General features: G+C 42.8%; 3 protein-coding genes across 9 annotated transcripts in view; 2 read left to right on the forward strand and 1 right to left on the reverse strand.

Annotated features, from left to right (window-relative positions):
- The window catches only part of LOC311234375 (vinculin-like), a 131,161-nt gene extending 124,484 nt beyond the window's left edge, over nucleotides 1–6,677 (forward strand). For 2 of the 5 annotated variants that reach the window (XM_084321534.1, XM_084321536.1), the window contains exons 20-23: nucleotides 3,404–3,607; nucleotides 3,973–4,077; nucleotides 5,891–6,010; nucleotides 6,516–6,677. In XM_084321534.1, the coding sequence (XP_084177660.1) occupies nucleotides 3,404–3,607; nucleotides 3,973–4,077; nucleotides 5,891–6,010; nucleotides 6,516–6,542 (456 nt within the window). In that variant the 3' untranslated portion in view covers nucleotides 6,543–6,677. Of the gene's footprint in view, nucleotides 1–1,497; nucleotides 1,678–3,403; nucleotides 3,608–3,972; nucleotides 4,078–5,890 lie in introns of all 5 variants that reach the window. The other 3 variants (XM_084321535.1, XM_084321537.1, XM_084321538.1) reach the window with 2 other exon arrangements.
- A 2,029-nt stretch (nucleotides 6,678–8,706) lies between these two features.
- ap3m1 (adaptor related protein complex 3 subunit mu 1) lies at nucleotides 8,707–22,804 on the reverse strand. 2 transcript variants are annotated; one of them, XM_084322211.1, is made up of 9 exons: nucleotides 22,506–22,804; nucleotides 21,802–22,079; nucleotides 20,188–20,359; nucleotides 19,615–19,752; nucleotides 18,883–18,968; nucleotides 17,599–17,732; nucleotides 10,717–10,924; nucleotides 10,450–10,594; nucleotides 8,707–10,166 (listed from the first exon to the last, which is right to left on the reverse strand). In XM_084322211.1, the coding sequence occupies exons 1-9, from the start codon at nucleotides 22,639–22,641 to the stop codon at nucleotides 10,066–10,068; spliced, it is 1,398 nt and encodes a 465-aa protein (XP_084178337.1). In that variant the 5' UTR covers nucleotides 22,642–22,804; the 3' UTR covers nucleotides 8,707–10,065. The 2 variants fall into 2 exon arrangements, with proteins under 2 accessions (XP_084178337.1, XP_084178338.1); XM_084322212.1 differs by lacking the exon at nucleotides 22,506–22,804 and having other exon boundaries at nucleotides 21,802–22,090.
- adka (adenosine kinase a) overlaps nucleotides 21,979–23,754 on the forward strand; it is a 47,180-nt gene continuing 45,404 nt past the window's right edge. Inside the window, exons 1-2 of one of the 2 annotated variants that reach the window (XM_084322214.1) lie at nucleotides 21,979–22,101; nucleotides 22,878–23,001. In XM_084322214.1, the coding sequence (XP_084178340.1) occupies nucleotides 22,910–23,001 (92 nt within the window). In that variant the 5' untranslated portion in view covers nucleotides 21,979–22,101; nucleotides 22,878–22,909. Of the gene's footprint in view, nucleotides 22,102–22,801; nucleotides 23,002–23,754 lie in introns of those variants that run through there. The other variant, XM_084322213.1, reaches the window with a different exon arrangement.

The following is a 23,754-nucleotide window of genomic DNA, read 5'->3' on the forward strand; positions in this document are numbered from 1 at the left end:
AGTTAACTAGTTCCGCTGGTGGTGTAGGTGAGTTAACTAGTTCCGCTGGTGATGTAGGTGAGTTAACTAGTTCCGCTGGTGATGTAGGTGAGTTAACTAGTTCCGCTGGTGATGTAGGTGAGTTAACTAGTTCCGCTGGTGATGTAGGTGAGTTAACTAGTTCCGCTGGTGAGGTAGGATGCACATTTGAATATAACACATTAACACTCGTTCAGCTTGAGCTTCATGGTTAGCATAACTGAGTACAGGACCTTTGCCGCCTACTCTACGATGACTCTGTGACCGTCTCTCCTGTTCTGAAATAAACCTGATTGTTTTGTTTTTTTCTGAAGTTGTGGTGTTCCTGAAATGTGGAGATCTGTCACTCCAATTTCAGAGGAAAACGGGAAACTGTCATCTGGTAGAGATTTTCTGCATGTATAGCTGTGAATGGATTAATAAACACATACACACACGCACACGCACTCACACACACGCACTCACACACACACACACACACACAGTAAATCCAAAACAAAGAGACACACACTGAAGAGCGCACGCGAGTCACACGTGTCGTTTGTGGAGAGAAGTGTAAGCATGCAGGGTCTGACTAATGACTCAATCCTAACCTTCAGTTCAAGTAGAGGACATCCAATACATACACCTACGGTGCACGAGTCACACTAGTATTAGTGATGCGTTATCTCATCCCTCCTTTGCTGCTTTGCTACAGTTTATTACCGGACTCTCTATTCCATATGTGTGTGTGTGTGTGTGCGCGTGTGTGTGCGAGTGTGTGTGTGTGTGCTGCGAGAGTAGTTTGTGGTCCAGGAGGACGACTGTTCTCTTGGTGAAGCTGGTAACAGCTCTTCCTCCCCTTCTCTGAGCTTTCTTGACGTTTCTATTGACCTCCTCACTCTTGTCTTATAACCGTGCGCCAGGATTCCTATGGGAATTAAGACTAAAAGGATGCGTTCTATAGTATACAACTCTTCGCTTCTGCTCATTAGACGGCATTCAGTCACCCACCATAAACCCCATCCCCAGACTTCTAGATCCATACCTCAACTGGAAGGATGCCAGCCGCGGCGCTCGATCAGAGATAAGCACTGATTTGATTAAAGCACGTCTTACAACCTGCTGACTCCTCCCCCGCTCCACCCCTCAGACCCAGGCATTAGCTCCGCCCTGCTCCCTGACCTCTCCTTCCTCCCTTCTCCCGCACCCTCCTCCTGTAGAACCGTCTGTCTGTAGACATGCGACTCCTCCACCTTCCACTCTCCATTTCTCCTCCTTCATAGTGCCTCCCTCCCTCTCCTCCCCTCTCCTCCTCTGTTCCTCCATTCCGGTGCCTCTCATACTGTAATAAATTCCTTCCTCCTGGCTCCCCCCTTTTTGATTTATCCCACCCTTTTTCCTCCTATCCCTCCTTTTTTCCCCTCCTCCCGTGCCCCTCCCTCTCCCCCGTACCTTTCCGTCCTCCTCTTCCTCCTCCTCCTCCACCCCTCCCACCAGCCCGATGAGGAGGAGGCGGTAGAGGAGAGGGAGGTAGATGAGGAAGATGAGTTTACTGACGGTGAGGATGACTATGAGCCAGAGCTGCTGCTGATGCCGTCCAACCACGCTGATGCCAATCAACCCATTCTGGCCGCTGCCCAGGCTCTGCACCAGGAGGCGCGCAAGTGGTCCAGCAAGGTCTGCACCACACGCACCTGAACATGGGCAGGAGGACACACGGACACTGGGGTTGAGACTCCGATACGACCAAAGTACCAAGTACCAGACCGTTTACAGTCCCCCCGCCCCCCCCCCCCCCCCCCCCCCCCCGTAATACCAACGATTCTGTGCCAAACTCAGAAAATCTCGAAGTAACGTTGCGGTAGATTCCAAAAGTACCGCAATATGTTCGTAACATCCCAAATTCCTAATTCGAAAGAGTATGATGACAAGACAAGCTTGTAAAAAATGCCCAAAAATGGGTTGTGCTCAATTCACTATCAATTCAGGAAGTGGGTTTTCTTAAAATATTCAAATATTGAATTGTAACTCAACTTTGTTATGATAAGATTGTAACTGAGAATGAATGCTCTATATCACTGGCAAATAAATTTGTTTATTTTGATTTGAGTGAACTGTGAATTTGAGCACAACCAGTAGTGCGCTTCAGTACCAAGAACTGCTCCAACCATCGAGTATAAAGATATCAGTATTGGTGTGGTATCGTGTTACTACTTGGTGGATATTGGTGCCATGATTATCATGACAACCCTAGTACATACATACATACACATACATACACACACATCACACACACACACATACAGTAGTTTCTGCACACAGAGACTCCTACAGAAACACCCTTCCAGAGTCCTACACCATTCTTGACGGCGCTCAGCACCAATCACTGGCCACGATCTTGACTGCACGGTGGCTGTGGAAATGTTCGGCTCTGCATCCGCTGTTACTATGGCAACCTCCAACCGGGCTGTGGCTTCCAGTGTTGCTGCTTGGTTGTTTTTTTGCATCACAACTCTTTCGTTGACACCACCGCGGTTAGACTGACGTCACGCTGACATTGTACTAAAGGTTCAGGATTGTTGGAATGTCACATTGTTGTTTGTTTGTTTGTTGCACCCGACTCACAAACTGGTACTGGCTTCACAAGTATTAGTTCTGTATTAAAAAAGGAGGAGCCAGTCGCTGTTGTCTGGCCAACCTGTGAAGCCAAGGATGACAGTTTCCTAAAGACTTCTGGGTGATGTAGTCTTGATGCTGTAGCCCCGCTTGCTTGCTGTTCATCACCGGCTTCTGCTCTACTGATCACTTGGGCACCATGCACCATCACCTCACGGGCACTAACTGCAATGGATGCCAAGGCCTAACCCGACTGCTTGGGATGTAAGGGAGATGAGGAGAATGCAGTCAGCGGTGTCTCAGCGCTCATCTCTCTCCCTCCTAAAAAGAAAACGGTGAATGTGAAATATCACTCAAAACCTGCACTGCGAGGATTCTCTCTCATGTGACAATGAGAGGCGGTTTGAGTGTGAGCTCGGTGGATGTGAGCTAACTTGCTTCCACACCGCATGCGGCTAACTGTGAGCGTCGAGCTGACAAACAAAGAGTGTTGTCACCATGCCTGTTTTTGCTTTGGTAATTCAAACTCCAAATGTTCACGCAGAAAACAATCTAATGCTTGGATGGCATTTTGACATGGTAGCAATGTTTTCATAAATGTTTCATAAATGTTTGGGGGGGGGGACAAATGAAACGGGCATCGATAATGTATGTAATGTATGTATACCAAAGCAAATATGCCACGTTTCCCCAGTGTATTTTCAGGACATGCCTCTTCTCCTCTACCCAGCTCACAGATATTACACCCCCTCCTTTCCCCCATCTCTATCCCATCCTTCCTTCGTAGGGTAATGACATCATCGGTGCAGCCAAACGCATGGCTCTGCTCATGGCAGAGATGTCTCGGCTGGTGCGCGGCGGCAGCGGTAACAAGCGGGCACTGATTCAGTGTGCCAAGGACATTGCCAAGGCCTCCGACGAGGTGACCAGGCTGGCCAAAGAGGTGGCAAAGCAGTGCACCGACAGGCGCATCAGAACCAACTTACTACAGGTTAACAGCACACTACACCTTCACCATGCACATTCATATCTATTGGAATATGCCACTACATCACTGGAATGAGTCTGATTCCAAAATGTACCAAGCTATTATCTTTTGTAATTAATAGTTGCTGGCGGTCATTATTATTAATTAGTATTGCTGAATTTAGACCTTTCCTGTGAGGTTCAGGTAACGATGTTCTTTCAAATGGTTAAATATAGCGTAAAAAATTAAAACATGTATACTAAATCTTTCTGTGTACACACAACTCCACCTCTCTCCACCTTTCCTTCTCCTCCACCACAGTGCCTGTATCCTCTCCACCCTCCTGTAAACCTCCTGTCCTCTGTTCCCCCGTGCCCGTCTGTCCCCAGGTGTGTGAACGCATCCCCACCATCAGCACTCAGCTGAAGATCCTATCCACGGTCAAAGCCACCATGCTGGGGCGAACCAACATCAGCGAAGAGGAGTCGGAGCAGGTAAACTGTTGCGTCACAACGGTCCGGTCGGTCGCTCTATCCGCGCGGCTGCCGTCTCAAATTGGAAAATGGAGACTGGCGACTGGTGTGGGAAAGGCTAGGATTAGAGGAAGAGTCACAGCCCCAGCGTTCTCATGGAAGTTATGCTGCATTAGTTTATGGGGAGTTGGAATTTGGAAATCCTCCAACCTACAGTAGGCGTAGGTTATAGTACCTATAGTTTGAGCCACAAAGTCAGAAAAACATGGATGCTCACAGTAAAATGTTGGCAATCTTTTTTTGTACAATTTGTTTTTGTACAACTCACTTTTCTGTTTACTTATGTATACTTACAAATATACTCGTAATATTAGCTAATAACAACATTAACGTTTGTGGGTGGTCAAATGAGGCTTGAACTGGCGGTTGACATATCATACTCGAGTTTGCGACTAGGAACTCAGAGTTGATGCGCCGTTTTATTTTATTCTTCCTAGTAGCAGGGTTCGCACAAGGTCCTTGAAGTGCTTAAAGTGCTTGATTCTTTAAAGTCCAGGCCTGGAATTCCTTGAAAACAGCAAATTTTTTAACAAGGTGCTTAAAAAGCCATTGAAATTCAAAAGAATTCTGATTATTTAAAGTGTAACCAATTGTCGGAAATTGGTTTTAAGCCATAAATATTGGATCATAAATATTCTTTTGTATCCTCTTTTTCTCCGCCTGATTTTTTTCTCCCCATCCCAATTTAGTCGCCAATTCCCCCCCTCCCCTACCTGGTTGTTGTGCGCATGTCCCTCCTACTGGTCGGTACAAGGGAACCCTGAAGTCCACCACATGCTTCCTCCGACACAATGCAGAGACAGCCAGTGGCTCTTTTTTCACCTGGCAGCGAGGACTCTCATTGGTGAAGCGTAACGCGTGGGAGGTCACGCTGCCTTCACCATTTCCTGCCTTTCGCTGAGCAGGCGCCCAGACCTGACCTGTAGGCATCGCTGTCCACAACGCCAGATTACCACCCACGACTTCCCTCCCCCTAACTCAGCCAAACGAGTTAGTATGACGACCGGCCCAAGCCGCAGGGCAATGCTGACTCCGGGAGTCGAGACCGCAGCCTCTTGCATTGGTGACGAGCGCAATCTCCGCTACGCCACCCGACCGCCCATAAATATTTTTTTATAGAAAAAACAGCATTTAAAAGTGAATTGTATCCTTTTAAATGCCCTTTTAAAACGAAAAATAGTGCTTAGAAAAGTACTTGAAAGTCCTTGAATTTCATTTTGCAATGTCTGTGGGGAACCCTGTAGTAGGAAGGTGGAATTTCCAACCTCCAAATTATAATCGCATGCAGCATAGTTAACTTTTTTGTTGGGATTTAACTCTCTCTCTCGCTCTCTACTGCTCCTCACTCTTCCCAATAGGCAATGAGTGAAAAACGGTTGCTTTTTTCCCGTCATCGGCAATGGGATGCCAGCGATACAATGCTTCCGTCTCCCTGGGGTAACTGGGAAGCCATTTGCAAACATTTCTATGACGACACTGACCCATCTTCCTCTCATAAGTATCGGAGGAAATGGAGATGTCACTCCGTCATATCATTGGAGGATGACACATAGTTGACTGGTGACTTAGTCTACATTTATTAGCCTTGGAGGGGAACCCACAAAGTGCTCCCAGGAAGAGCATTGACTCCCATGTTATGACTATTGAAAATGTGATAAAAAGAAATAGCAATTCACTACAAAACACACCTCTTGCTCACTCTGTCTCTCCTAACTTTATTCACGTACCCCCCCCCCCCCCCCCCCTCCCCTCCCCTGCCTACCCCGCTCTACAGGCCACAGAGATGCTGGTCCACAACGCCCAGAACCTGATGCAGTCCGTAAAGGAGACCGTCAGAGAAGCAGAGGCGGCGTCCATCAAGATACGCACAGACGCAGGATTCACTTTGCGATGGGTACGCAAGACACCTTGGTACCAATAAAAAAAAAAAAAAAAAAAATCCATGGTTGCTGAGATTAGTTACTCTCAACCTGGCGCTGACAACATTATCGTTATGGTAAAAGTAGCACACAACTGTCCCTTGTACTAATACACACCCATTACATGATCATATCATGGTTTCCACGGTCATGGAAATCCTGGAGAAGTTATGGCAATTGGAAATGATTACGCTTTCCATGATTGGAAATGTTTTGGAAAAATTATGAAATTGGAAATTATGAAATTCCCATAAACTTTTGTAAAAGACGTGGAAACTTCAAATCATGGTCATAATTTATGTACATTTTACAAGATAAATCACAGTCATCGTCAGAAGGCTCAGATAGGTCAGAGAGACTGTGGTGGTTACTATTTTCTTTTGCAAGCGATTCCAACACCCTTGCTGCAGTAACGCTTTCATAACAACTTTGCAATGTCACAGCAGCTAAACTAAAGGTTGTTCATTCATTACACCGCAGAGCTACAGTCATGGACATGCGGTATGAAGTCACGGAAAGGTCTTGGTGGGGACCGTGTCACATGCATCATGTTGGAAGAGGAAACGTACCTGGTAAACGTACCTGGTAAACGTACCTGGTAAACGTACCTGGTAAACGTACCTGGTAAACGTACCTGGTAAACGTACCTGGTAAACGTAACCCGGTAAAGGCGGGTTTCTATCCGTCTCTCTTGTTTAGACGGTGTCGTATCAGGGACTATATTATACGGTACCAGGCCCACAGGTTTCAGGCCAACTGTTGGAATGAGTCCAGCTTTGCTCTTACTGCTCCCTTTATCGGTAACTATGGAATCACGTGGGTGAATCTGAGAGTTTTTAATATATATTTTTGGTATGTTGGGTTACAAGAGTTTATCCAAATCCCTGGTATATATTTTTTGCATGAGAGGTTTTTTCTATTTTCTAAAAGTGAAATTATGACATTTAAGATCTTAACTCTCAGAGGACATTTACTTTGGTTTCAGTTTTAATCCGTCAAAAGAGTTTTCTTATCATCTATTATTGTATATATTTATTTTGTCTTCTCATTGACGACACTCGGCTACCAGGGGCTTAACTTGCACTGATTTTGCCACAAGAGTGAGTAGCCTTTGGCTGGCCGGTCACTCACACAAGCTCTCCTGCAACCATTATGTTTACTTTTAGTGATGACACTTTTCTTAACGGGAGCTCTTAAGAGTAAAATGTGATAACGTCATGCGATTATCCGAGAGGTCAAACTTGGGGGTCGGTTTAGATTGGGTGATTTCCAAGTGTGCTTTGAGTTCTTTTACTGGTTTGTTTCATGTCGTTTTATTTAAAGTTTCACGATGAACAAATGCCAAAGGGTGTTTTATGTTACGGTAAGCTATATGAAGTGAGTTATCACTTTTAACGTCCTTAGAAAATTTTTATTAAAATAACTGATATTATCGGCAGAGCTATCACACTAAAGAGATGTTTGTTTGGAGACCCTGGAGTTCTTGAGGTCTTGTAATTTTCTAGTAAATGATTCCTGCTGTCTCGTTATTTAACTAATTATGGTGCTAATTATGGTTATATATTTTAACAGTTGAACTGTTTACTTTGGGAGTTTTTCATGAATGATGATCAAAGCCAATGACTTTTGACAGTTTAACAACAACCTATTGTCTTCTCCATGTGTGAGCTTAGCGTTCTAATTCTGAATGCTTCTGAATGCCTCGATTCGGAGAAGAAAGCGTACTCGGAGAGGAGTATTTCTACAAAAGACCCCGGTGGTTTGTGAATAATATGAAAATGTTTGTGTGAAATTGAAGCATGGCTTTTGCCACTGTGGAAATGTAATTTAAAAGCTTGAGTTGGGCTTGTTTTGGCTAGAGCAATTGAGATAAATAAAACAGTAGAAACCCCATGCTAACACCAGAGTGGCTGTTTAGAGATTTACGATTGGTATTGACGTTTCAGGCAAGAAGCAAAGTCTAGGCAAATATTATTATTTTTTAGATATTTTCTTAAGCTTTCAATTAAGTCCATCTTAATGCATCAAAACGTACATAGGTATTTTTTATGACGGCCGGGCAGTTTTAGTAGAGATGTTACATGGAGAATATGTATGTACTGTATGTGTGTGCGCGAGTGTGTGTGTGAAACTTGAAAAAAAAAAACAGTATTAGTGTGGTGGGCTGTCACTCTAATGGGTAACCACGGTGCTCTGGCTGTCGTGGCTCAGAATGTCTGTTTACTTCTATGGTTATGATGGCCTCCTAAGCATGTAGCAGTCACTGCCCTCCTGACTGAGGGTTCGCCGTGTACTCGATGTTTCACACCCTGAATGTATTTAAGATGACTTACAGTATACGAGCCCTGCCCTGCTGTGCCTTGGAGTAATAAAGGACAATAATGAAGGCTCTGGACTAGTCCGTCTCTTCATTTGCCACCGTGAGTCACAATCACAATCACATCAAAACGACAACTCGTCGTTATATAATGGAAGACACAATGGCTCGTAAAAGACTGCATTCGATTAGATTACAGCCTTGATGGTGCGGTTTCTACTTTGATTCAGAGACATGTTAGAAGCCTGTCATTTCCAAAAACATTGACTCAATTATAGAACATAATCTATTAAAACTGTTCACATTAGGTAGTCTTGAGTGATGAGAGAAATGAGCACACAGAGACAGTTCCATTTAAAGCTTTATAAATGTAAAGGCCTCTTAATAAACTGAGATACAGATTCAACTTTCTACAGGTGCTTAGGTTAGTCCCACTTTATCCATTTTGGTCAAGTTGTCCATTGTGCAAACGTTGTGCCGAGTGAGGCCTTGCATTCCAGTTTAAGTGAGGATCTTGGCATTTCCTAAGAAGAGACGGCACTACTGCAATGCAGGGGCTGTCTTGAATACAATATAGGTCACATCAACAATATCTACCCCACAGCCAATCGGAAGCCAGCTCTGACCCCTGCTCATTTAGGTCATTTATCATGGCTCCACCGTCCCTCTGATAGGTGCGAAGACTAGAAGGCAGATATTTCAGAGTAAAGGCAGATATTCCAGCTGCGGTAAACTGACATGGGTATCCAAAATATGCTGCCGCTACCGTCCTGTGAAAACCTTGCGACTCCAGTTATAGTGATTGTCTTGTTTTTAACTATAGTTTACACCTTCCTTCGTGGATTCATTGTCCCCAGGGCCCACAAGCCTCCTGCAAAAACGATTGGATTATTTCAAAAACAAAACGTGTGGGAATAACGCATCCGAAAGTAATATTTTTCTACTGTTTTCCATCAAACAGTAACAATATACTAAACAGACAGGTCCCTAGTATACAGGTCCATAGTATACAGATTATAAAAGGCTGCAGTACGATGCACTTTGACCTACACAGCTATACTCAAGGCACATTAAGTGAACGTGCATTAATACCTGTATTGAAGACAGTGACTTGAGGCAGATTTCAGCTTGACGGTTAAGATGTAAACTTCTCGAAAAATAAACTTCATGTGTATAAACAGTTTTTAAGCCATGCCAAAAATATGTAAAGCACTTGGCTAAACCGTCTTGGCTTCCATGATTTCACAGGTGTGTCTGCATGCGTGTCTTAAGTGCATGCTTTTGAGTGTGTAGCCTGCAAGCCCTGAATGTCCCTTTTGAGGCCATAACATTATGATTTTCTAGTAAGGCAACACTTTTTATTTTTAAGGCTAACAAAACATAAGTAAAGATGAAGTGATCCAAAACAAGGAGGAATGGCCAACATTATGCAGCACATTCAAATTGGATATAAATGCATAATACTTCATCAATACTTTAACAATTATTATTAAGGCTTCCCTTTACAGGCCCGAAACAAAACATCACCAAATTAAACATAATGCTATACAAGTAATAAATAACTTGGGCAATGCTAAATATCTCATTATTAACAGTGAGCAGGAGGTTATTAAAAAGAATGCCTGTTGATGAACAGACACTGGTGGAGGCGGTAACCTTGACCCATATTTGGCACGTTGGATTGTTGGACCTTTGACCTGTAACAGTCCCTCCTCATGTTCGCACTTGGAATTTCCCTGCTTTAGTCACATATTTGACCCCTTTGAAAGGTTTGTACTTCTCTCCGTACACGTCGAGGCGATTCACCTTCAGTCCTGGAACGAAAAGAGGAAGAAAGTGAGAAAAGGCGATAAATGCTGAATAGATTCAGAGGATTTCAAAGCTAACGCCACACCATGGCACGTCTCTGAAGAGAGGGATGTTTAATAAGACTTGTGGGTAACGCTACACTGCTTTACTGTTCCAAGAGACCGTAAACCTCACTGGTAAACTAGGGGACGGTAGGGAGTGTGAAGGGTACTGGACTGGAAAGACTTGAGGACTGGTTTCTGGACCTCGAGGTTAGCATCAAAGCTAGGGTCATGGGGGGAGAAGTACCTGATATAGCCAGCTGCTGGATCTTCAAGTCGATGTTAAGTGAGGGATTCTCCTCAGGTTTAGGGGCTCCAGCCTGCAAGCTCAGACTGCCTCGAAGGTTAGGAAGCTTCTGGGGGTTCAACTTCCCAATGTCCCACACCAACACCTACAATAACAACAACAACACATGTATCCACACTCGCAAAACAATTTATCCAGAGAAAAGACAACTCAGTTTACACATGACTCATCACTGGTTTGGAAAGGGACTGGTAGAGTAGTGTTCACCTTGGTAGGAGTGTTGTAGGTGTAGCTTCCCTGCGTGGCGGTGAGGTTGGCACTGAGCACGGCTTTAGGCATGTGGATGGTGACCATCACACCCTCCACAGTCTTCCCCATGGTCTGCTTCGGTCCGACGGTGAGGTCCAGGCGGCCACAGGAACTGCTCTCGAAGAAACTGATGCTCTGCTTCACATATACTGGGATGGCCACGAGACTGAGCAAGGAGAGAGAGAGAGGGGGGTCGACACGAGGAGAAGTGAGACGACTTGTTGACAGTTTATAAAACGCCAAGGCCACAGCTCAATAGGCTGCCAACAGGTGTTTAGAAACAGGTGATGGAAACCTTGGCAAACATCTTTTCATTTTCTCGATTGGACTTCCAGAAGGGGAAATCCACCCTGAAACAGAATAAGCCTTGTGCTATTCCAATGATCTGCTACAGTTAAATCAATATCGATAAACATAGACAACTGTCTGCCTGAGGAATATCCCCTCTACAGTATGAGGAGCTAGCCAACAATGAGGAGCACGAGTCAGCCACAGACTCATATCCCTCCGACACTCCACTAACTCGGCCAGTCCTTCATGCCAGCGGCCATCGGGCTCCACAGTCGGGGGCATGGACTGCTGCCAGCAGCTGGAGAACCAACGGCTGCAGAACTTGAGAACTATTAGGAATGTCTGACCCTTAACCACTAAGTGTGTCTGACTCTTAAACACCAAAACCTGCACAGACTATATCGTATATAATCAACGATAGGGTACAAACCCTCATCTACACCTTGTGTATACTCTTTACTTTTACTCAGTGTATATATATAATATATTCAGATTTTTTATATTTATTATAATGTATATTATGACTTTTGAATGTATATTATGAGATTGTACCTTTGTTTATATTGTTATATTTTGGCATATTTTCTGATTAAATGTCATTGCCTATAAATTATTTTATTGTCCTTCTTCTATTACCCTGTCCATACCAGTACCTCCCCTCCCCTGTGCTGCTATGACACCTACATTTCCCTAAGTACATTTTAATAAAGGAATATTTGATCTCATCTTAAACATACTGTAGACAACGGTTTCCCTAATAGTCTATTTGCCACCCCATAGAGCCCCATTGTGAACCCGGAAATTTCGGAACCACCAAAGTTTTATGATGGATATGGATAGTACGGATCCCCAGCACTCAGAAACTGCCGGATGCTAAGTTGTAAATGTTGGGCAACTTTTCTTATTTGCATAATTAGCACACATTTGCATAATCTTCTAAATGGCCAAATCTCAGAAACTACTTGATCAATTTCAACAATGTTGGAGTTGTTTTGGGGGTTATTCGGGATGCTGAATCCAGTTATGATACTCAAGAGAGAAGAAAAAAAGTTTCAAAATTGCAATATTTACTGGAATTTACCAAATGTTGGTGCCATTTTTTATGAATTTTCTGTTTATAAATATTTCAGAAGATGCAGAATTTATAGATAATTTTCATGGAATGTTCAATTGTAAACAGAATGATAATAATAATAATAACTTTAATTTGTAGAGCGCCTAATAGACCACTACACTTCCGCGTTACATTGAAATCGGGGAGGAGATTGCGGGGGGAGCAAATTAATGAATGTGGATGAGAGCCGTGATGTAAGTGGTTGCATTCCTAATCGATCAGAACTAAATCGTCCGAGAAAAAGCCCAATTTAAGCACCTATTCCCCATGCACATGCGCAGATTGCCCACGGATTGTGACGCCACGCACACCCGCCCTGGACTGTTCCATCAGAGGGGCGAGCTTCGGTGGCCAGTGTCCTTTCAGCCGAACAGGATAATGAAACAATGATCCCACTAAATGGCCAGACGCGTCTTATGGCGACATCTACAATTACCTCATTGAGTCTCCAGGTAGACTAATGTTTATATTTAAGTGCAGTGGTCTGTAGCCACTCACACTACCACGAAGCTCCCCCCTCTGATGGAACAGTCCAGGGCGGGTGTGCGTGGCGTCACAATCCGCGGGCAATCTGCGCATGTGCATGGGGAATAGGTACTTAAAAATGGGCTTTTTCTCGGACGATTTAGTTCTGATCGATTAGGAATGGGTCGCGCCGTGTTCAGGAGATTCAGGCGCATACAAGTCTATTCGATCATGTCTCCAGCACCCCCACAGCCGTAGCTGCAATCACTTACATCACGGCTCTCATCCACATTCATTAATTTGCTCCCCCCGCTATCTCCTCCCCGATTTCAGAATCCCGGAAGAATTGTTGATGAGTTGTTATGAAGAGCTGGCTACAATCCAGGAACAAAGAGATACAATGGTAAACCACTATCCATATCTTCCTCATTCCTGGTTGTTCTGTGTGAAATCTCTCCCCAAACAGTTTCAAATGTTCTCAAGGTCATGTCCTACAAAGTATCCTCTATACAGTCTGCCCCATTGTTCTGACAAGGATTATTACGTTCCTTTTGGCCTCCTTGGTTTTGCACCTTGTGGGTAAATAAAAACTCAGTTTTCATCTACAACTCCTGTTTCCTCATTGTCTCACTGCTTGGTCCATAACAAGGAGAAATGGGCATTCTAAACACTCTGTGCAAGGCCTCTATTAGGCGGTAAATTGTTCTTTGTTTTCACAATGTGTGCTCTCTATCGTATCGAGATACATATTCCTTGTGTATGGAATAACACTCACCTTTAACATTCACTTTAAACAATTTTTAACACTACACCATATTGTATCTATTTATTAGTCAAAGATTTGCACTACCTCTCTAACTCATCTTTGCATTTGTTTGCATTGTGTACTTGTACTAGTTTGTATATTTTGTATAGTGTTTGGTCTTTATTTTTTTTACTGTCTGAAGCACAATCTCAGGGGGCTCATACAGAACCAAGCATTTCACTGTAATGTACATGTACCTTATATGTGACAAATAAGCTGGTCAGAGAGGAAGAGCCTTGCTAAGCTCCACGCCATCATGGACAACCCCTCCCACACGCTATACACAGACTTGGCTGATAGAAGGAGCATGTTCAGTGTTAGACTAAGACTCCCTAGATGCAACACTGAACGGCACAGGAAGTCCTTAATTCCAACAACCATCAGAGTATACAACGCATCACTGTGCCTCACTGCCTCACCACAGAGTGACAGTACAAACTCTGGTAATCTTCCTGGACTTTTGACTTCTTATTTTTACATATACACTTAACATTTTTTATTTAAAAATATTCTACATTTATTACTGTAAATTTTACTGTATATTTTTGGCTGTATATTTTAGAATGTATATCCCGGACTGTATTTTTATTGTTATTTGTGATTTCTGACTACCTAAACTTTACACAACATAGGGGAGGAGCAAACATAGCTTGCATAGCAGCCTTCTAAACTCTAATTTGAAAATTACCTTGAAGAAAAAGTTTTCTGCCAGTGAAGTTTTGTCACAGATATTTGACGGTGAAAGTGACATAGGAGAGAATGTGTCCGAGAACCTGATTATGAGGCATCCTCCTCTGATGAGAATGAGACCCTTAGTGCAGATGCTCCTGTTGTCTCTCAACCACAAGCAGACACGTTACTTTCCAAAAACGGAAAGTTATCATGGGCCCACTCCCCACTTGAACAACATAATATATATTATGTATGTATAATTGGGTGGGTGGGGGGGGGGGGGGGGGGGGGGGGGGAGTACGGGTAATGTTTTATTTAAATAGTTATTTAGGTAATCAACAAAGTAACATGAAGCACCTGAAACATACATTTGGGTAACACTTTTGATTATGATAATTTTCTGGAGGTTTAAACTGCTGGGGTCAAAATGTCCCCAAGGATAAAGAGTGTAAAGTCAATTTGAGGATAACAGGAGGGTTAACAAAACCATTTCAAATAATTTTAGCCCTGCTAGATAGAGGTAGCAAATAACTCTAAGGATGGCAATAATAATAATAATAATAATAATAATAATAATAATAATAAACGTTATTTGTACAAATTCCATATAAGAATTGCAGCCCAAAGTGCTTCACAGCAGAAAATACACTAGAATACATTAAATGAGCATAAAATAGACAGAATAAATGCAATGCAGAAAATAAAAATACAAGATGATAGAAGTAGATGATCGTAGTGTTCTTGGGGGCATGTAGTTGACAAGAAAATTGCCAATATAGCTTGGTCTGGTTCCATTTAGGGCTTTGTACATAAGGAGGAGGACCTTCAAATCAATTCTAAATGTTACCGGAAGCCAGTGTAATAGCCTAGCTGAGAGTTGAATAAGCTGAAGTATTTTCTTCAGTCGGCTTGGAATAAAGGCATGGATCCGTTTTTCAGCATCCTTTTGATTTATAAATGGTTGTACTTTAAGGTGGAAGAATTATGTTTTTGTCACCTTATTAATGTGGGACTTAAAGCTTACAGTAGACCTGAGTCTATGATAACCAAGACTTGTAAGCAAGGAGTAAGTTTCCCCATAATATTATTAAGCAGAATTTCTCTTGAAATTGAAATTTGGTAAATTCCAGTAAATATTGCAATTCCGAAACTCTTGAGTATCATAAATGGATTCAGCATCCCGAATAACCCCCAAAACCACTCCAACATTGTTGAAATTGATCAAGTAGTGTCCGATATTTGTCCATTTAGGTGATTATGCAAATGTGGCTAATTATGCAAATAAAAAAAGTTGCCCAACATGTACAACTTAGCATCCGGCAGTTTCTAAGTGCTGGTGACCCATACTATCCATATCTATCATAAAAGTTTGGTGGTTCCAAAATTTCCGGGTTCATTGTGTTGGCAAATAGAAATCAGCATCAAGGCTCAAGTTTGTGAGGTCATCAAGTGACTCCTTTTTTGAGAAATATCTTTCATCATCATCGTAAAGTTTAATTGCACCGAGTCTGTCCCTTTATCCACCTAAAGAAATGCAGCCATTACAAAAGTTAAAACACCTCAACTGTCACTTTAAAGTTAATCCCTGATCAAAATTTAAATTAGAGTTTAAAGTTTTGGAGCAACAGAATTCAAATAAATCTATGTTTAGAGCAGGGGTTCTCAAACTTTTTTATACCACAACCCCATTTTATTTAGGATATTTTTTGGCGACCCCACACTTATGTATCACGTAATTTCAACGTGGAAATAAGAAATATCAAAATAAAAGCACACGTTGTTGAACTTGATCATGCATATGTATTAGAAAATGAAATTACAGCACTATGTTATCAATGAAATTAATTCATATCAACAAAAGCAACGGAATTGTTTCTGTATACACATTTATAAAACACGGCATATTTAGCCAAAATATGTTGCCAGAACATGAAAAGAAAATGCGCTCACATGCGCTTTGGCGGAGATCCGCTTCTACTCTGAAAATCCGGCCTCACAGAGGTATGTTGATGTGAAGGGGACAAGCCTTCTCAGCGCAGCATTACACAACACTGGGTACTCGTTCCGGACTGATATCCAGAACTTTGCGAGGGCCTGTCCAGTGAACTTGACTTTCAGTAGCTTGACACACGAAAGATGAATTCCCCCAAAATCTCAGCTGATTTGTAGTGTCACTAACGAAGTTTCGTAATCCAGCTCATTATCAGCACATTTCTCTGCCAATGGGTTGTTTTTGTCTGCAAGGAAAATCTGTGCTTCTTCTCAGAGTTAAAAAAAGGCGATTTAATACTCTGCCTCGAGATAGCCACCTCACGTCAGTGTGGTATAGCAGCTGGTTATGTGCAGAGCCAATTTCATCGCGACCAACCGGCACCGCTTCTGACAACAAACCTATCCATTGCGAGTCCAGGTTACACACAAAAGACCAGACCCCTGCCCCCTCCCGCGATTATACCTGCGCAGGATGTAGTGAGATGTGTGTTGGAATACTGTGTGTCGGCCTCCATTGATGAAGGGGCGAGACGTGGCAAATACACACAGCTGCCGGGGTTTTTAATAATTTTTTTGCCAATGCGCGACCCAACCGTCACCTACCCGCGACCCCACTTTGGGTGACGACTAGGGATGTCCGATATTATCGGCCTACCGATATTATCGGCCGATATCGGCATTGAAATGTGATATCAGAAAATATTTACATTTCTAGAACCTTTATTTACCCAGGCAAGCAAGTATGAACAAATTCTGATTTAATTTATTGTCAAAAGTATGCATAATGTTGTGTTAATTCCACAACAAGAGATATGTAATGTTAATTACCTGAAATTATTCAGTTTTGGGGGGGAAACCCTGCATATATCGGTATCGGTTGATATCGGTATCGGAAATTAAGAGTTGGACAATATCGGTATATCGGTATCGGTAAAAAAGCCAATATCGAGCATCCCTAGTCACGACCCATAGTTTGAGAACCGCTGGTTTAGAGTAAAAACTAAACTGGGATTTAAAGAGAGGTTTAAATGTATTACTATTAGTTCTAACTAGGGATGTCCGATATTATCGGCCGATATTGGCATTAAAATGTGATATCGGAAATTATCGGTATCGGTTTTCAAAAATATATATATATATATAATTCAGATTGTATTTATTGTCAAAATTATGCATAATGTTGTCTTAATTCCACAACAAGAGTTATGTAATGTTAATTACCTGAAATTATTCCGTTTTGGGGGGGGGGAAACCCTGCATATATCGGTATCGGTTGATATCAGTATCGGAAATTTAGAGTTGGACAATATGGGTACATATATCGGTATCGGTAAAAAAGCCAATTTCGAACATCCCTAGTTCTAACTAAATGTAAAATTTGGTGCAACAGAATTAAATGATTGAATCCAGTTTAAAAGAGAATCCTTGTTGGTGCAACCCACCCTAAGGCTTTGTCATTTATTTGTACATAGAGGTTTGGTGGCGGTTATTCTGTGCTTACTTCTGGGCGCTGACATGATAGGTCATGAGCGTGAAGTTTCCATCAGGGGGGATGAAGGAGAGGACACGCTCCGACTCCCAGCGTTTATACCGCACACACGGGTGGAAACTCACATCGTCGAGAAGACGAGGGTTCTGCAATCAAAAAAATTAAGCTGCGAGTGAATTTACACTTGGAACAGGGACACAAAATGTTTCTGAGCCACATGCAAAACAAGAGCCGTGAGGACAGCAACCCACAAAGACTGTAAGGTTTTAACCAAACAGAAGGTAAAGACGACTTTGAACTGTACAGTAACAGTAATCCAGAACTATTTTATTGCACTGTAAAGAAACTGTGATTTTATAGTATGTCTGCACTTTATGTGCTAATTTCATGATTCATGTCATTTATATTCTACTAAAACTTAATCAAATCATAAACAAGGTGGCCTGTTGGGATGTTAGATCCTAATATGAAAAACTGATTTTATATGTCTGCTCATTTGACCCTTGCTATTATTTTACTTATTTTTCTTTTATCTTTACGCCCCACTATCCGCTGGGTGCATACTATAACTATAACCTTTATCATATTTTGTAACAGATTACAGAAATTCAAGAAGCATATTGGAACGTGAGGTTCTGATATGATTTGATTAATATATCTGCATTATTGGCGGCTGGGTGGCACAGCGGACAGGGCGCTCGTCACCAACGCAAGAGACACTGGTATCGAATCCAGCTGTCAGCGTTGCTTCCGGCTTGGCCGGCCGTCATACTGGCTCGATTGGCAGAGTCAGCGGGAGGGAAGCCGGTGGGTGGGTCTGGGTCGTTGTGGACAGCGACTCCTACAGTTCGGTCGGGGCGCCTGCACAGCGAGGGAAGGATCTAAGAGAGGTAGTGTGACCTTCCACACGTTACACTCTCTCAGTGAGAGTCCGCGCTGCCAGGTGAGAAGAAGTGGTGGGCTGGGTACACATGTGTCGAAGGAAGCATGTGATGGTCTCCGCCCTCCCAGACCGATGGTAGGGGGTAGAGTGCGCAACGACCAGGAAGGGGATTGGGAATTGGCATAACGACTAACATTGGGAGGGGAGAAAAAAACAGAAAAAGGGGGGAAAAAGATCATTTAAAAAAGAAATATATATATATATATCTGCATTATTTTATCCCACGTTATGCTTTGCTCTTGCTGCTTGTTTTACACTGATTGTATGTCTTATTTCTTACTGATGTAAAGCACTTTGATCTGCAATCCCCTGTATGAAAGGTGCTATACAAATAAAGTTATTATTATTATTACCATGAAGGAGAGCGTCAGATCAGGCATCCCAGTCAGCTTCACACAGGCTTCAATCACACCCTGGATCTCCGCAAACACCGTCGTACCTGGACACCAGCCACAGTAAAGCTGAGTGGTTACAACAACATATACCATATGACCTTCATAATCCTCCTAACCATCCTGGGCCCAATTTCCCCAAAAGCATCTTAGCACTAAGAACATCTTTAGCCCGACTGACTTAGAATGAACTGATCATTGCATTTATATAGTGCTTTTCTAGACACTCAAAGCGCTTTACAATGTAGGATGGAAATTGCCTCCTCCACCACCACACTACACAATGGCTGAAAGGCTCAGGAGACAAGGACTGATAGCCAATTAAGGGAGTGGGATGATTAGATGGCCTTGATATCAGAGACCTGATTGTTCCTGATTTGGCCAGGAAGGTTGGGGAACCCCCTACTCTTTGTGATAGGCACACTGGGTTCATTAACGACCAGATTCAGTCAGTTTAACGTCTCATCCAAATGACAACAAGTTGATCTTAGTGCTAAGAGGGATTTTGGAAAGCTGGGACCCTGGACTACCACAGACTTAAGGACAAACCAGACCAAATACTAGAACTGGCATCTGCTGTGGTTGATATTTCTAAGAAAAAAACATGGCAGCTGCTAAATTATCTGTTCCAACTCAAAATTACAATGAATAATCCCTTTACCCATTGGCCATTATACAAGTGGTTGATTGTACCTGATTTGTCCAGAATGGCATCAATCTCTTCCACCACGTCAAAATATGCCTCATTATTGGTGTACTTCACTCCGGCCCGCCTCCATGGGATACTTGACAATTGCCCTGTTGGCAACGTTTCTCCAACATTACTACTACCTGGAAAACAGATATTCATATGTAACAAATGTGTAAACACAACATGTCCATACAAGTGCAAACAAAAGGTCAGTGATGCTGTGGTTTTAAAAGGTTGGTAGATAATCTTAGGAGGTAGACAGTTAGGATAGTCAACTTATTAAGGCAATGGGGCCAAACCAATATCTCTATAAATCCCAGCTGCATCTTCCAAACAGCTTCCTATGCCGTTTCACAACATATTAAGTAAAATAAAATGATTTTCCAGAGACATCAATTGGTTCTTCAATTACTTTTACTAAGAATACTACTAATAATAGTTCTACAGTAATTATTTCTACCTCCAATGCCCCCCCCAAAAAAAAACTGGTGGACTGAAGTCCCCATTTGTGATAAATCGGACGGGCTTCTTGAAACAGTGGGCTGTCCCTTTCAAGGGGTAAGTAGATGGTTTACCTGTGAGTGTATTGACAACTGATCTGAGGATGGTGGGAGGCCTGATCATCTCTTTGAGGACATTGGACTCTGTTGCTAGAGGAAAGCCGTTGTCCAGCATCTCCTCCAGGAGTTCGTACACCATCACCACATTGTCCTTGACGGCCGCCTCCGAGCACTCCCCGAAGTAGTCCTGTAGACACACAGTCCAGCACACATTGCACTGACAATCTCAAAACCCAACACTCAGCCACTTGATATACACAATCTTGTGGCTAAGTGGCAATTTAGCTTGGAATGTCAGTGGTCGTTTGCTGACCTTGCGTTTTAGTTAAATTGAGAATTGAAACAGGACACACTCATGACATTTTTCAGTGGACATTTGTCAACATGCGAAGGCATGTGACTTGCTAAACAACAGCATTCTATCATGCACTCTGAATTGTGTTGCTATGTTACAGTGTTGACAGTGTGCCAACTAAGTGGCTGGGAGACCATTCAATTTGTCAACTTTGGATCATCAAGGGTCATGACCTCTCAACCTCTTGGCAACTGGCATTGAAGACAACCAAGATCTACAACCAGCAGCAGCAAGAACGCACAAATCAAGTTGCCAAGTGGCTTAAGTGGACAAGGAAGTGTTTGGTTTGAGATTCGGCCATAAATAGTGTTTATAGTCAATAGAACTTCAATAGAACATCAATAAACTATTTCAAATAACATAAAACATTCCAAATGCCCATGTTTATTTCCTGTTGCAGAGTTTGCTAATAGCTGACAGTATGTCCCGTTATGAGTACTTCTTTTTATTTTAGTTTTATATTAATCAGATGTTCCTCACTTAAAATAATATAAATATAATAACAAGTTTTAACATTACATTTAGTGTTTTCCTGAACAAACATGGCACAGAGTAGTAGTATCGGAGTAGTTTTACGAACCGAATACGAGTACAAGAGCACAGTACAAAGCCCAATATCGGGACATCCCTAGTTGACAGGAAATTAACGTGGGCCCGAGCTGTTCCCTAGCAACGTAATTCCACTGAAAATATCTATTCAACAATGCTGCAATGATACAGCCATCACTATTTAGACCCTACATTTACATTTAGTCATTTAGCTGACGCTTTTATCCAAAGCGACTTACAAGTTCTGTACGACAGGACAGGAAGGGTACAACTCTATCAGCTAATAGCTATAAGACCCTAAATTGAGGAGCCTGTGTGTGTGTGTGTCCTGAATCCCGACCCCACTTCTCCTAGTCTCACACACATGACACAACTGTTTCACACACGCATCACTAGGTTGTAAGACTAGAGACAGTGATACACAGGGCACTTATTTTGTTTTATCAACTCGGATGAACAACAATGTCCAAAGAGTTGGTCTCCGTTTGGGTGTTTTAAATTACATAGAATTGCCATGAAACATGGGCGCTCACTTGTTCAACCTGTTGCACTGATCAAGTTCAGCCTCATACATTAAACAATTCGCCTGCTGACAATCCCCTTTGTTAGACTTTAAAGACAAAAACACACAAACTACACATTAGTCTGTATGCATTTTTCCACAGGTAAAGTCTACAGGACACAGGGTCTGTATCCAAAACAAACGTTGACGTGTCTCAACAGACCTGAAACATCTCCGCCACTCTGTGCAAGAACTCAATCACAAACAGCGGTGGGACTTCAGTCTGGATGACGGAGAGGAAGAAGAGCTTGTCTCTGTAAATGCTGATGAGGTAGTGGTGCGGGGTCTGGAGCACAGGAGGGACATTCTCGGGTTCCACTGCCTTCTCCTTCGCCTCCAAGAAGTAGTTGCACACACTGCGGCTGATGACACTTTTCCAGTGTTTCTCCAGGAAGATGTCTCCCGAGTGATTGATCAAAAACAGACTGTGGATCATCTCAACTGCAAACAGAGTCACAAGCAGGTTTGTTGTTGTGTTGGGTATGGGTGTGTGAATCAGAGTAGGGGAGGGAGGAAGGAAGTGAGGGAGAGTGATGGAGAAAATAAGCTTTACAAGTCTTAAAATCAGAAAATACTTGCTAAATGTACTCAAAACACTACCCAGTGCACGCAATGGACATGTCAACCGTTTCACTTAGCAACTGTTGCTCTTGATCAACTGGATTAACTGTCAAAAAAAACAAGTTAGCCGACCAGGAAAGCTAGCAGGGTTAGCAAATTCTCAGCAACAGCTGCATCCTACAGCTCTGCAATTTCATTGTATAACGTTACCCATAAACAAGGCATTAATCAAGCTCCCTTTCACATATCTGAGTGGTAACAACGGATGGTCTAAATTGATAGGTGTATAATTATCTAAAGTTTTACCTGCTTGGCTCCAGTTGATTGTTGCAGGAATGTTATACTTTGTGGCAATATGGCAGAGGAGCCAGTGGTGGCTATAGCTAACGTGACCGAACAGAAGCCTGAAATTATTACGCACACGTATGCACAATGTAATCATATAAACACCGTCTGTTGGTAAATAATACTTGTGGCATAAATGCAATTCAGGGGGAACGGGTGTGTGAAATGTGCTCGAATCGAACGTTACGCAACTATTGACCCGTGTGCTCCCGAGCAAAGTTGCACAGTCTTTTCAGTCAGGCGGTGTTTTCGGACACCTTCATATCGGCTCTTGGCTGTTGTCTGTTTCCATTGATCCGTGTCTCGCTGACCGTGTCTGTCTTCTGTCTTCAGTGTGCTGCTGCTTTATCGTTAAATTAACAACAATGGCGTCCGGACAACCAAAGGCAAAGAAAATCAGACTTTCGGTGAAAACGAAGAAAGAGTCGCCGACAAAAAAGACAAGAAGCAAACTCAGGTGACTGACTAGAAAAGCAAAAGCTAATGAATCGACCGGAGTGGAGAGCGCGCGCGACCTATGCGCACTGGCTCCACGTGCGGTGCCTGCTAGTTAAAGGAAGACTCCAACATTTTGGGAAATTAGCTTATTTGCCATCTACCCTGGAGTTAGACAAGAAGATACATACCTTTTTCTTCTCTGTGCATGCAGTAGGAGTAGGAAGACACACACCGTTAGCCTAGCTTAGCGTCAGTCACTGGAAGTAGGTTCCTCCATTAGCCTAGTTCCCAACGTCTTCCTACTGCATGCACCGAGAAGAAAAATGTATGCATCTTCTTGTCTAACTCCAGGGTAGATGGCAAATAAGCTAATTTCCCAAAGAGTTGGAGTTTTCCTTTAAGAAGACTGTAATCTTCACATTGTCTTGATTCAATTTAACATGTGTGTGTGGTTGACTGGTTGTGTATGGTGAAGGAGAAATGGTTTATCTGTTTAGGCCGTTTCGCTGTGGTGTTGAGACGAGCCATTACTATCTCTTGGCTCTTGGGCGGGGAAGAGGTAGTTTATCAAAGCTGTGTGTTTGTGGACCACGTGTTTGTTGTTATGCAGCGACTAGCGAGCGGCAGGATGGTTGTTTAATTATAGACGCTGTCACTGACAACAACGGAGCGTTTCCCTTCATAAAAAAATAACTGTATAAAACTGTCAAGAGTTCGACTTAAGTCAGCGGTCATGATCCACTTTGTCTTGGCGTGTTGCATAAGTTGCATA

The sequence above is a fragment of the Notolepis coatsorum genome (genome assembly GCF_963971535.1).
Source record: "Notolepis coatsorum genome assembly, chromosome: 9".
In the NCBI taxonomy this organism is placed as follows: Eukaryota; Metazoa; Chordata; class Actinopteri; order Aulopiformes; family Paralepididae; genus Notolepis; species Notolepis coatsorum.

Coding starts and splice junctions, on each gene's coding strand:
- ap3m1 (XM_084322211.1), bottom strand. CDS start 22,641: ATGATTACATTGTGCATACGTGTGCGTAATAATTTCAGGCTTCTGTTC. Junction 22,080..22,505: donor AATCAACTGGAGCCAAGCAG/GTAAAACTTTAG, acceptor CTCTGTTTGCAG/TTGAGATGATCCACAGTCTG. Junction 19,753..20,187: donor AGTTGTCAATACACTCACAG/GTAAACCATCTA, acceptor TCTGTTTTCCAG/GTAGTAGTAATGTTGGAGAA.